Here is a 15,042-nt window from a genome sequence, read left to right as displayed (position 1 = left end):
ATTGAAAAGAGGTATGCCTCGTCAAGATAACAAAGAAGAATCTTAGTGTATGCTACTTATGTTCACAGATATAAGTAGTATCTAAAAACAGTCGGAGGTGAAATGTCTGGGAGCAGAAGGTTGAGAAGATCGAAATGGAGAGAAGAGATAAGGATCGATGAGGCTTGTAAGAGACAATTCAAAGATGTGCAAATAATGCACTTGATGTATGACTTTCACATTCTAATGAACGATCGTGTGATTGTTCATTAAACAATAAATTAGTCGTTCACTACATTACTAGGTCTGAGAATTACAAAAGGATTATGCACACTACTCTCAGTATTAGGCCACGTTTTGGCAGAGTGCTGCAGAACAGAATGTAAGATTCAGAAGACACCCAACTTCGAGATCAAAGAGCTGGCTTTGGCAAGAGTAGATCATGTGCCGACCAAATTGCGACAATGCGAACCACTGTTGAACAATCAATTGAATGGAACATCATGCAGAAATCTTGTGAGGGACTGCATTAAAAGGTTGCATATGGATGCATCCCGGATCAGGACTGGTGTTAGACGAAGTTGCTCACTCTAGCCTTTTCTCTCTTTACTGGGCGTTGATTGGATTATGAAGACCTACGAAGTTCAGGAAAAGCATGGAATACAGTGGACATCCTGGACACAAGTGGGTGATTCAAAGTTGGCAGATGACTTAGCCGTTCTGTTTCTTACACGGGAACAAATTCAGATAAAGACAGTCAGTGTAGCAGTGGCTTCTGAAGCAGTAAGCTTCAATATATACGAGGGAAGAGCAAGATCCTGAAATGCAACACAACGAACAGCAACCAAATCACACATGACGGGGAAGCTTTCACGTACCTAGATAGCATCATTAATGAATAAGGAGGGTCTAATGGAAGCGCCAAGGCAAGAATTTGTTAGGCAAGGGCAACATTCTTATAATTGGAGAATGTCTGGGACTCAAAACAACTATCACATAACGAGAAAGTCAAAACTTTCAATACCAACGTTGAAAAAGTTCCATTTTACGGTGCTAAAACTTGGAGAACTATCACCACAGTCATCAAAAAGTGCATATATTCATAAAAAGCTACACACACAAGATAATCCAGATCCATTAGCCAGAGGAAGAATTTAGGAAAAGATGCTGGGGTTGGATAAGACATACTTTGCGCGAACCATCAAATTGCATCAGAAGACAAGCCCCAACTAGAAATCTTCAAAGTGACAATAAAAGAGACAGACAAATAACAAAAGACGCCGGAAATCGGAGGGATACAAAATGACCATGAATACCATTAGGCAACAAAAGGAAAAAAGCTCAAGACAGAGTTGGTTGACAGCCTGTACCTCAAGAGGAATGGCAGACTTCATTTAGTATGAACGTATGAACATCGGTTATTCTAGCTGTTTTGTTTATTTATATTTAACTGCCTTATTGGACCGTTTATTAGCCTTAGTAAGTTATCCCAAATAATTCGGAATGTCGCCCTATGTCCAATGGATATGTTTCGTAAGAATTGTTGCGACTATAAGTTACTAAGTCATTATTATGATCGTAGTTGCATATGTTACTACATATTCCCTCACGCAACGTTTTCTCAGTTTGTTTAGTTTTTTTTAAAACATCAACTAATTAGGACAGGACTTTGAAGCTTTCAAGTATTACTTTTACTTGATCTTTGTATAACTATAAATGATCAACATGTGATAATCAGAAAACTTTTATTTGAACACAACAATACAAGGTTGTCGTTATTTAGACGAGATGAGTTCATACATTTTTAAGATACACAAGACTATTAAGCAGATTATGAACTATGAAGCGGTGAACTACGATTTTCATATGATTAAAATCGATCACACTTTCTCTGAGCGTAACAATTAGCAAATACCTTACATATGGACTTCATTGCATTCTGAAACTGTTGATAAAGCGATAACTAGCCCCAAGAAAGTTAAAATGAATAAACAATGATAATAATTTTAACAGGCTATTCGTCGAAAATGTTTGACTAGCAATATGTTCACAACCAACAGAGATACGTAAGAAAATCCATGTAGTTTATGTTTATAATAGGTCTTCAGTAACCCATTTAAGTGAACAACGGTTGGTAGATGATTGACAGAAATGATTTTTCTAAAGTATTAACTTTACTTGTAACTGTAAAGCTTTGAACTACAACAAAAAGAAGGCTAATCAAGTGCAGATCTTGTGGGCTTTAATACGGGTTTCTGAAATTCCACTGTATCACTATCCGTATAGGAGCCGAATTAAGCCCAGGGACCGTGAAAACGAAACGCGTGGTGCTGTTTAAAGTACATCACTCTACGAAGAAGAGTAATGGATATGAAAGTTTGGGATTCCGCAGCAAAAATTATTAGATCTTCTGGGTGTCAGGGTGGATGGCGAAGATTATTTAGGCTATAGATCGCGTCGAATAGCGGTTGACTATGATCACCAATACATGAAATCTTCGTGCTAGGTATCGACTTGTTTCCCTCGGTAGGCCAAAATCCAGAAGGCTGTTAATGGTCCATATAAGATATATTTGTTAGCCATCTCGTGGTTTCGAAAGAATACCGAGACGGTCCAAAGTTACAGGCAAAACGGCGGAGCGTAAGCGCGTCCGTGCAAGGTCACAGGCACCGGAAAGAAAAGTGTTTTTGTACAGTTAAACAAACATGTATGGTAAAACAATCACCGGTACAATTGGTTATCGCACTAATTTTTTCCATTACACCAATCGCGTTCTTGTCATAAAAGTAGGTCACCGCAAGGTCAACGAATAGCTTTCAGAATGATGCTCTGTGACACAGTTTAATTACTTCATCGTTGAGATATACCATTAGGTGTATAATCGAATTTACTTATTATCGTTTCACTTTGAGTACAGTTTTTATTGTGTGTTTCAAAAGTGCCATTGCGTCGTCTTTTTGAATTTGGGAAACGCACATCATTTTCGAAACCCGCTTTCATGTATCAAAATTGAGTTTTTGCTATGTATTTTCCGAATAATTTCGTTTAAGTAGTTTTTAGTAACTGGAAAGTGCACACAAAGGGCTCCTGATATACGCGTTCGTCAGACTTGTTTCAGGTGTTAGAAGCTTCATATCTTTTGTATTAACGACTTGGTGAAGAAGGGAAGCAACCGACAACAAGGCATTTGGATATCAACTCACAACAGTGCTTGATGGTTTGAAGCGGAACATGTATGTATGGGGAATCTGTAGATAAAACTCTTACTGGCTGCTGATTCTGGAACAAAATCTGGTTAGATCCTTTCGACAAGGAAATACAATAATAAAAACAATGAGTTGTGATATGTGACGAGGTGGAATGGGTTCAAATGATGGAGGGAGATAGAAGTAAGAATGAGGAAGGCTGTTTACTAAAATTGATGGTGTCTTAAAATCGAGTGGCCTGGAGAAACACCAGTTTGTGGTTCTTAAGTATCTTAATTTTTTCATCTACTATCAGCCATTAGGTCGTAATTTTAAAACTCGAGTTGGTATCTTTAAAGCTATCTCAGTAAAATAGTGAATCCAGAATAAAGTTGAGAACATGAATCTGAGTAGCGAGCGTAAAAGAATTGTAGACCATCAACGTTGATGATCTATGCCGAATGATTGGAGGCCTACTCGAGTAAGGAACGGTGTAACGAACAAGCTAACTTCGACGTCACACCTCGCGACCAGCACCTTACGTGGATCGCCCAATCGACGTAACAAGGGACCATGGATGCTCTGAAAACTGTACAACACAAAGGATGTTATTACAGGAGTATATTAGTTAAAGTAGATACAAGCGAAAGTAAAACCACTGCCTCATGGGCCAGTCCATGGCGTATGATTAACTGATGGGTGTTGATTGTCCTTCACCTTGACGGGGATCGATGATCTGTTCGATATTCAGTGACCCAACTGCCGGATGATTTGGCTAGGGTTCAGTGACATTTCACTAGCCCTACAGAATATTCTCAGTATCACTGATTGATTGCCTTTTTCTCAATCACAAGGTGTCTGAAACTTCGATCTCACAGTTGTTTTCCTGTGCTATGTCGTCTACTTAAAGGCGGAAAATCAAGGTTTTCCTTAGTGTCACCAGGAACATTTGTTATCTCGGAGTAGTTAGGGTTGCTTACTATGATCCTTCTGGCACTTGTTTTCGGAGGCCTGACACTATACTAACATCTATGGGACAGAGTCCTTGCTACTGTGGGCAGTCTTTTAGTTAAGTAAGGTGCCATGTCGCGTAGTTTACAAGACATGTATTGATACACATGGTCTCTATATGCGAGCTTTTCACCTGCTAATGAGTGATAGGACTAAATGTAAACGTCGAAGTGTGTTAGAATTAGCATAATCAAATTCATGAGGACTCATTTGTACTGTAGCTGTAAATAAATCCCCGAAATCAATAGCTCTGTAAGTTTTCGACATTGGATGCTGACCACATTAGTTTTAATGGACTCCCCTAGTTGAAGACTCTCGGTCATGCATCCGCAGCAGATCACGATTTGAAATGACGTGCTGAACGTCTCCTGCGATCATTAGCCAGATTAGATGAATCACTTCTCGGTATATTGATAACCCATCAAATATATTTTCCAACCTCCTCGCTTCTGACTTTTGATTTAACAGAGTGGGCGCGGTTCGATTATAGAAGGTGTTATTGGTAAAATGTTGTCAAACTACAATACCTGTGGTATCATCAACGTTTATTTACAAGAAATTACATCATTGTTTACAACGAGATCAGTAACAGACAGATGCTCAAGCAATTATGGTTACGCATCTTTGTTATAAGTGCAAAGATCCAATGTCATTTACGAATATTTGATAAAGAAGTTACAGGTAATGGGTTATTAGTTGAGAATATGTTTCAAATGATAAGTGCTTATGAAATGAAACTGGCTCTTACAACGTAAACTTCATCAACCTAAGAGTTTGTCATGAACAAGTTTGACACAATGGAATGCCTCCCCTTCAGCGTCCAAGTTAACGCGGGTAGGCAGAGAGTTGGAGGCCGAGTGAGTCATATTTCGGATTTCATTTAATGCTTAAGATTCGACAAACTACATGCTGTTCTGCAGAACACATCATCAGCTATATCAGACTTCACTGCTAACATTATGCAGCTGATGCCTAAGTGTGATGGTCGTGAACATCCACGAAAACTTGGTATTGGACTAGAAAGTTTGTCATTTCCTTTTGTCCCCTGAGGAGGAGCTGCGAGTGTTAGATGCATGTGTTTAGCAAGAAGACATGAAGATTAATAATTCACATTCCAGATGACCATTGTCACTCGGTTAATTGTTGATAATCCTAAGACGTCCATGCTCTATATCTTATCGTGCGTCTTGACACCCGAATCTTTTAGCCATTTCACAGTACTTGGCACTTCATCGAAAAGAGCACTCCAAGAGTGCATGTTTCATGGCAACATACGAGGTAAAAACCTTTCTTTCTAATCATAAGGCTCACCAACATTGCATTTCTTCTCGTCATACGTCAATGAAAAATAACTTTCCGAACTGTATGACATCGTGATGCAAAGGTATTTTAATGACATGAGCGACAAAACTGAAAAGTGTGGCGGAAAATAACCAGAACATAAGTCTACTAATTTAAAGAGATAACATTTCACAACTGCAGTATTCAATACTAACGAAAATTACTTGAGGTCGACAGTTGTTTTACAAACTATGGCAGTTAGACATCATTGTACATTTTTGAGTTCATTAAATCCGAGAATTCACAGGAAGATTATTTTGGTCCATAATAATAATACTTCAATATAAAGAAGGCGTTATCATTGAAATGCATTTCCATGTTCAAGTTAATTTTTCATAAAAGCCTTTTTTACCATGCGCTGAATTTCTAACCTGCATGACAAACTCTTAGGTTGATGAAGTTTACGTTGTAAGAGCCAGTTTCATTTCATAAGCACTTATCATTTGAAACATATTCTCAACTAATAACCCATTACCTGTAACTTCTTTATCAAATATTCGTAAATGACATTGGATCTTTGCACTTATAACAAAGATGCGTAACCATAATTGCTTGAGCATCTGTCTGTTACTGATCTCGTTTGTAACAACGATGTGATTTCTTGTTAATAAACGTCTTCAACTGTGTTTTATTTCTTAATGTGATTCATTGGAGTCGTCGTGTGTTTTGTAGTGGAAATAAAGGCGAACGTAGGAGACATTTGGAATGGGAAAAGGTGGATAACTAAGCTTATAATTCTGCGAAAAGTAGACACTTCAGCGTGAATTTACGTGAGAAGTAGACAGTTTGGTGACATTTCAAACACAGAAAGACAGAAAAGAAAAATTTCACATTATTTTTACATGACAGGTGAACGAAGAAACTTTTGGCGCGTTTCCCCATTATCTTCCTCTTATGTTCTAACGAATTTTTCCCTTTACCTCCCCTTTGTTCACTTTTATTTCCCCTTTATTGGCTGCTCAGGGTGACTCCAAAGACCTCCGTACTTTTGACAGAGATTCTTTCTATAATAAAGGCCATTATAACAGCTAACTGCAGACCACTGGCAAGAAACATCAAAATATATGCGCAATTTCGCATGTTTTGCAAACAGCGTGATGCCTAAAGCACCAACTACTAACAGTTCATCGTTGTAACGCAGCATCCATATGACGCATCATCTTATAAAGTGCACAATTCAGGTTTAATCCAACAACCACTCATTTATGCATCGACATATTATCTTGCTTCTACAGGGCACTTTTCGTTATAAAATGCTAGAAAAATTGGTAAATGAGTCTGCCTATATGAGTAGCGCAACATCTGTAACAATTTGATCTTGCTTGTGAATCGTCATGCCTCATGTAACTTATGGTTATTTAAAATAGATCATTACTATCACAAGAAACACATCCATAATTGAACAGTATGGCATTCAGAGTCATTTGAACTTTCTAACATTTTCAGTATAGTTTACTCCCATTCAAATTGCTCCATAGCTGAACACTGTTTCCAAATGGACTTGTAGAGCACTTCGGGTTAGTGGGTTTGTTTAATTACCACTTACATTGCAATCCTAAATTATAATGCTAACTCTGAAGCTCAACACCAAAATGTCTAGCGATTCTGTTGTCACTAAAGTGGACTGAAATGCTTTACAGGGTCAAAATATTCACAACACTGTCAGTGAGCAATAATTTCTCAAGAAGATCCTATGTTCCATGATTGGTAGATGACGTACGTAACGTTCGGCCTTTTTAGACTTGCATCTAGCCTGAAAGTACATTATGTGCAGGGGAGTAAGAGGAGAGTTATGTGAAAAAACCAGGAAGCAAAAATAACAAGAGAAAAAGAGGGTCGTTGAATCAGTGAGCACGCAGTGTGGAAACACTAATAGTCGCGAAGAACATTTAAAACTCACATGGTGTTTTATCATAAAGTCGAGGAGGATTATGAGAGTGCCACTGTATTTGCAGTCGTTTGGTGAGTAAACACAATAAAACGACATCTTTAGATTGTGTCTACAGACTAAACTATATATTTCCAATCACTGGAGACCTACCTATATAGTAACGTGAAGACTGAGTATAAGCAAGTGTTGAATCTATCTTATATATTCCTGTGAGTGTATGTGAGAAAATCCCCATATCTGCATCTTTTCCTGTGTCCCCTCCCTTGTTTTCCCATATATTTGTAGGGCCAATGAAATGTTATTATCTCTAACCAAATAATCTATCAGGCTAAACTATACATAGGTTAGACGAAAGACCACTGATCGTTTGATAGTCTATCGAACGTCGTCATGGTGGGGGAGGACTAACGCAGGTTAACTGACTTTACGCTTTGGGATGGCCTATGTAGCGATGGCCGTACCCTGTTTCTCCAAACAATTCTTACCACCACATTTTTTTCAACCACGTCATGTCTGTTCTGTACAGTCATTAACGTGGCAACTGTACCTGGGTACCACGAAAAGTCAACCCACGTCAGGTATTCACTGCGAAGTGTAGCTTCGATGTAAGCCAGGAGGTGACATCATCACCGTCCAACGCCGATGGGACGCGACTTTACACATAGATCGTTTGGATTAATGATATCCGTATGAACTGTTTACTCCATTAATGATTGTATTTAGGCATATTTTGTTTCTCCTTTGGTTTGTTTTCAGTCGTTGTATTGTTTACAATAACTGAATTGCGTCCATCTCCTTGATGTTGCTGAAGTTATTGGTTACTCTTTAACTTTTATTCTACTAAGCGCTTTAATTTCTGACGGCTGTCATAGTGAGTGACCTCGTTCGGAATGAATGACTGTATCTACCATCATCAGGATACTCACTTGTTTTCCTGGTTGTTTGAAAGTTTTATTACTTTGGACAGTTATCTGTTCACTTTGAAGCTATTTGATTGGTGACTCACTTGCTAACTTACGCCTATCAACCCTCGTTAATCATAGGCGGCCGACCAGGATTCTCCATCCAACCCTGTTCTAGGCTCCCAATTAAAGTTGTTTCTGCGTGCTACTCATTCTTTTGATAACTGCCTCCGATTCCCAACTCCGTGTGCTCTTTGGTCTTCCGCTTTTCCGTTCCCTTTCAGGATTACAAGCTAGGGCTTACCTCGTGATGCAGTTTCATGATTTCCTCGATGAGTATCCTATCTACCTTCTGAGTTTTTTTTTCGATTTCCCCATCATCTGTAAGCTGATTTGTTCACAACCACGGTAGGTTGATACTGATGGTGTCCGGCCAACTGATATGGATCTTCTTGCGTTGAAATTAACTAAACATTGTTTTTTGGGATCCTTTTACTCAGAGTCATTTGACATCACAATTTTGTTGCAGTAATAGAGAATGTATCTGCTGAAGAAAGCATTATTCACGTAACTTCTGTTTAACTTTTACTTGTATTCATCCATTCAGCACCACTCCTCCGCATTGTTTTGTGCGACTATCTAAGTTACTGCACAGAACTTATTGTCCATAATCAGTTTCTTTACATACTTCAACATTTTCCTATACAAGTCTATCGGTGTTACCAAGACTTTTGAACTTGCGGTAATATGTTTGATAAAAGGTGTGGACTTAAAGAAAAATTTAAAAGCTTACTTGGACTAGTAAGTAATACTGTCGGCCGTTCCATGAGTTCATTTTGGTGACACTGCTGCATATTTTGGTAACTGCAAGCCGATTTAATGTAAAATACATTTCTGATGAGATTACATAAATCTGCTCAGGATTTTCTCTTCGGTACACAGAATTTTTATGTTTAAATTCAGTGCATCGGAGTAAAATACAATTCAAAGTCTTCCGTAATACTGATGTTATATCATCATCAACATAAACTGTGTTCATTCCTCTTCTGTTTGTTCGGATTGGATAAAACATGAGGTCATATTTTAGTCAAATGTGAGTTGTTCTCAGTATAATATTTTTGTGACGGGTGATGTCCGAAATATGAAACTGATACACGAAGAGCTATACGCTAACCACCTAACTGACCACTTGGGCGAGAATGCAAGTGTGAGTAAAAAAAGTGTATATTGGATTACCGAATGAGATGTAGAAATACTCATATATATAAACCATTTAATCTTTAGGAAATTGACCCAATGAAATGCATTTGACCTTTGAATCACTTCTGATTGCCATCGTTTGACCTTTGCAATAGTCTACTTCTGTATGGCACTCTATATCAAATATGTGTCTGGTATAGCATTCATTTGTATCAATTCAGTGTATAATCTATTCTTACATTCCACCATTCCTATTTAAATATGACATTCATTGAAAAATCATTAAATGACAGTAAATAATAATATAAATTGGTAGATTCGGTTAAAGTAGTGGTGTTATTTTGGAAAGGTGAATGAAATCACTATCTGTCATCAGTTTTTATCTTCGTCGCACTGTGTAATTCTCTGTTCTTCCTGTTCTCAATTCAGTTTCAACAATTATCAAAAGTTAATAGAAAGATAACAAATTTAAGTGAACACTAACAAACTTTCTGGCCGAAATAAATTATCAGTCGACCTTCTTACTTTCTAGTTAAGTTGTACTAATAATTATAAAGCATAATATGATAGTATTGATATGAAAAACAGTATTCTTCCCTCCCCTTTAATCCCTTTTAGCTCAACTAAGACATATCTTGACAGAATAAAGTGAATTTGAAATATATATATGAGAGCTTTTGACTTAGACAGTTTGCTTAAGAATTCCTACAGCGACCAAATATTATTTTATTCTTAACTTTAGAGCTGAATAACTATGTGACACAATGATTGATCCATACTTAAGTGGTAGATAAGCGGTCTGGGAAGCATAGGTGTATATATAAAAATAAAACACTGTTTTCAGTAATTCCATATTCTAAATTATTTATCTGAACGTTCATTCTTCAGAATCTCATAATAGTTATGGTTACACATTGTTCCCAAGCCGTAATATTTTGTGAGGAAATTTAAATAAATCGTTACCAAGGCAGTAATTAAGTCTTTAAATTATAATATTTCAACAAGTTATTATTTATGATTCAAGCTATTTTAAACAAAAAAGAAATCAGAATTTCCGTGATGATGAAAGGATATATTTGCTTGTAATGATGATTCAATTAGAATGGGATGGTTAATTTGACTTAAAAAATTTGGTGTTTGAACGTTGTAACATTACACAACAAACAGTCATGTAACACAGATACTGAAACTCATTGTATGGACTAGATTGTTACTCTAAAATTAACGAATTTGAGACCTAGTGTTAGTCATCGATTAAGCTGGTGTTGACTATATAATTAATGCTCATGGTAGAGTGAAGAAATATAATTATCTAACCAGCGGATCGCACTTGTAACTGTCTTTCTCGGGAACATTTCATTCAGTTTCCGAGTATATGACTAACGAGACTTCTTATGGGTTTTTATCATCTGAAAATCGTTTGAATGATCATAAAATATGCTTTTTATCTAACTAACACTGCGTACAGTGTGATATGAGCTTTACATTCACCGATCATTTGATTTGTAATAGTTCAGAATGTTGGGAATGGAATAATTATTACGAAAAGTATGAATTTATCTTTAACTTGGTTACTGAAGTAATATCAGTCGCTTATCATCAGAGTTCCATTATGAGAAAGTTCGAAAATATATAGCGTTTACGCGTATTCTATAGTTTATCTTTTCTGTAGTTTACGTTTATCATGCAAAACGTATACTGATGCCAAACAGAAAATTCTACATTTTGTGCATTTCTGTTATGGTATTGAAGTAAAATCTAGCTTTTTTAAAGCTCTGATTTTAACTATTCATATTTTCGGTGCTTATTCCTTGTTTTAAGCATTGGTGCAGAATTACTGAGTAATTTCCAATTAAATTGAGTAGTTGCTTGTTGGTTCCTTTTTAGACCTTTTATACTTTTTACCACAGATTCGATAAAATCAATCTAAATGATTTTATATTATTCACTTTTACCAGCCAAAGCAAATATACTTATCACTTTTCAACGAGTAAAGTGAAGTAGTGATATTCAGCAAAAAGAAGATACATCAATATTTCAATTATTTTTCGATCCTGTATTTGATAAGATAAAATGTTTAGCTGTATATTGTGAAGTAAATTTCTTTTACCACTGAATTAGCGTAAATATAAAAAAAGTGAACGAATATATATTTTTTGTAGAAGAAATAATGACAGTTGATTAACTGTATCTTCCATAATAGTCCTCAGCAAATTTCGCACATGGTTTATCCAGACATTCCGATAATGTGCTCCTGCATTCTAAGTAGCATATCTCTCCACGGAAAGGCATTCTTTTGCATCGATCATCACACATAAGACTACGTTTTAAACAATCTAGTTTACAGTCACCTCCAACCAAAATCACTCTATTCATCACCATTTTGAAAGATAAGGCTAAAATAAGAATCACCTGAACCTGTAAATGGATGAATCTTATAAGTATTTAGTTTAATACGTGATTAATGAACTGAATGCAAATGGATTATCTCAACATATTTACATTATGATTGGAATTAGAGCAGAAATGGCTAACAAAGTTTGTTCATTTAGAAGTACTCAAGCTACTTATGCTATACACATGCAGTCAATGTACTGCAACCTTTGTAAAATCAAACTATTCTTTTTTATTGACTAATGAGAAAGCTTTCGTATAAAAATCTAAGTAAAGTCATCGTGTACAGAAGTATTTACCGTAGATTTTTATTCAACTTAAATTCTTTACATGTTTACTATCATTCAGAAGTTATCATCTTGAAGATTTAAAGAATACTTGTTTAAAGCTCACATTTCAAACTGACTATGTAGAACTAATCTTCATCTGGTACTGAGAGTTGTTAAGTAGATTTCGTATTTTCGTTAGTAAGATGTTACCATGTGGATTTCAAGATACAGAGACTATTCGAATAAACCTTGTAGTTATTCATTCTAGTCCAATCTTTTATTATATTTAAGACGTCTATATGACTTTCAGGCTGTGCTAAAGCAATTTGTTTCAAGGTTTAGTAGATATAAAGTGATAATATACCAAAACTTTGAGTTTACAGACCGAAATACAATTACAGTGAGTTGTGGTGTTAGTATGAACCAATGATTCTTTTGTATTGATGACTACTTGATTTTGAATTCCAAATACAACACATTCGTTTGTGTTCATCTAATACTTCTTGGTTAAACTGCGTTGTTTCTGGGATTACTAGTTTATACTATAATTCAAATACTCTTAATTATCACATAAGTAGAAACTGTTTCTTATTTTACATTGAATAAATGTATCTTAGTGATCGTGTGCTGGTTCATGCTATATAATGTAATTTGTATCATCTGAGTAACCTTCAATAAACAGACTACATTTCTTAGAACCAGTTAAATGAAATGTGATATGAGTCTACCACTAATCAAGGTAAAATAACGCACTATAAGTCGGTTACCCATATTATTGGAGACTGAAGAGAAACTCATATAGCAACCAGATTTCGTCCTCTGATTAGTATAAGATCAATCTACAACTGCTTGTTTCAATCAACTTACGAGTGCATTTTTCCAATTTCAGTCATCATTCCCATTTACATAGGTGAAGGTTACGTTGGCCTAATTAGTAATTACACTATTAGCAAATGAAAGCTTTTCAGAAATAAATTATTCAGTTACAGAAAGACCTTATTTGAAGAAGCCATGTAGACTAATGACAAGTCATTTTTTGTTTTAGAATATTGGGATATGAAATCAAGAGAGCATTTATTAATTTGAATTGCTGATCTATATATATTTTAATAAATAATTTCAAAGTATGACATTTTCATAAACACGAGTGAGTATTTGGATAGACTGATGAATGTGAACAGACTTCTAACTTTATGGATGTCAAATATTGTTATAATATCATGGTTCAGAATAGATTAAAAGCATTCATGACATCAAGGTCACTACAGTTCACTAGTTATTTATCAATACAATTTATTACCATTGCTCCTAATGGTTACTAAGGACAGCTAATTTTAAAATTCTGTGGAAAAATAGTTAATCGCTAGATGTCATTGGGATTTATTTGATGATAGTTTAGTTATTCTGTAAATATCCTTTCTTGATTTACACTAAACTGTATACTAATACCTAAAATAGTTGTTTTATTTAATAAGGTTTTTACGAATCGATTGTGCTGATTTTATTCAATATATATTTCTATAGCTAAAGTTCACCGGCTTACACAATCATATTTTGGTGGCTATAAATGAAGGTTATTTTAAGGACGTAAACCATTGTACAATAAAAAATATTCACTTCCCAACCGAGAGAATAATTTATACTTTCTATTCAGTTTTCAAACTAAAAACTATTATTAGAAGGGGTTTTGTGGAGATTTCAGTACTTTCATAGTTGAAATCATGAGTCAATTGAAGTTAGACCACTATGGAAAACCTGGAAGCACTGGATGGCCGTTTTGTCCTATTATGGGACTCCTCAGCAGTGCGCATCCACGATCCCGCCTCGCGAGATTCGAACCCAGGACCTACCAGTCTTGCGCCATTACTATTAAATAATAACAGGTTTTCTGTAACTACATATAAAATAAATGTTAGATCGGAAGAAAAAAAAGAAACATAAATTTACACTAGCTTTAAACTTACCTTCATTTCCATATTACCACAAGCCTTTAACTAAATGGAGTAGAATTTTCAGAGTTAAATTTATATAATAAATTAGACGAAGTGGAAGTGAGAAAAAATACTTTACATGATAATTACTGGCAATTTGTTTTTGTCTGTAAATTTAGATTAGAGCTAATTTTCATAAACATGTGATTGAGTCCAATTTAAAGGAAGTAGTTAATAAGTAATTTCCTTTATTACAAAGTAATGAAAGCAATTATTGTATCGAAGAATTTTAAAATTGTTTGGATAATTATAATAACTCTGAATCATTTTAATCTACGGTATTCATTTAAGGAGAGATCAAGTACAATTTCATCATTGCTAAAACTACATTCGTCACAGTTTTAGCGACTATGCTTTTGAGTAGTGATGACTTTTACTATTAGTTCTTTGTCTTCATTCATTCTACTTTTGAGCGTACTATCACATAAAGTACAGTTCTAATTAATATGAGATAGTAATTGTTCTAATGACAGATGATACACATTAATCTGTATTTTACAAACAAGCTTTCATAAAGAAGATTTTTGAATTGATGGTAATCAGTAAAGATACTGAATGTATTTAAGAAACAGTAAGGTAGTTAATTGGATCATTATCAGATTCTCTTTAGGTGGGCGTCATTTTAAATATCAGAATACGGAACATCTTAATGCAATGAAAGGGGCAACTTCTATGTCCAGTAATATGTGACTAAGATAAAGCTAAAACTTGGTCGATAGTTGGTACCTTTTATTAAGCTGACGAGACACTGAAACGATAGTCTTAATGGTTATATTTTAAATCCATATATATATATATATATATATATATATATATATATATATATATATATATATGAATTGAATAAAACGCCAAGACTGATGTAAAGTGGGTGGCTCC

The 15,042-nt window shown here is 35.3% G+C and overlaps 1 protein-coding gene across 1 annotated transcript; it reads right to left on the bottom strand.

Moving 5' to 3' along the window:
• Window positions 1-11,690: 11,690 nt before the first annotated feature.
• On the bottom strand, window positions 11,691-14,148 carry Smp_203580 (uncharacterized protein; the record flags this gene model as incomplete). Its single annotated transcript, XM_018789177.1, has 2 exons — window positions 11,691-11,927; window positions 14,137-14,148. The coding sequence occupies 2 exons, from the start codon at window positions 14,146-14,148 to the stop codon at window positions 11,691-11,693; spliced, it is 249 nt and encodes an 82-aa protein (XP_018654646.1).
• Between the last annotated feature and the right edge of the window lie 894 nt (window positions 14,149-15,042).

This window comes from Schistosoma mansoni, chromosome W (assembly GCF_000237925.1).
Source record: "Schistosoma mansoni strain Puerto Rico chromosome W, complete genome".
In the NCBI taxonomy this organism is placed as follows: Eukaryota; Metazoa; Platyhelminthes; class Trematoda; order Strigeidida; family Schistosomatidae; genus Schistosoma; species Schistosoma mansoni.
The sequence above is the reverse complement of the archived record's forward strand: the minus strand, read 5'-3'. Positions and strand labels throughout refer to the sequence as shown.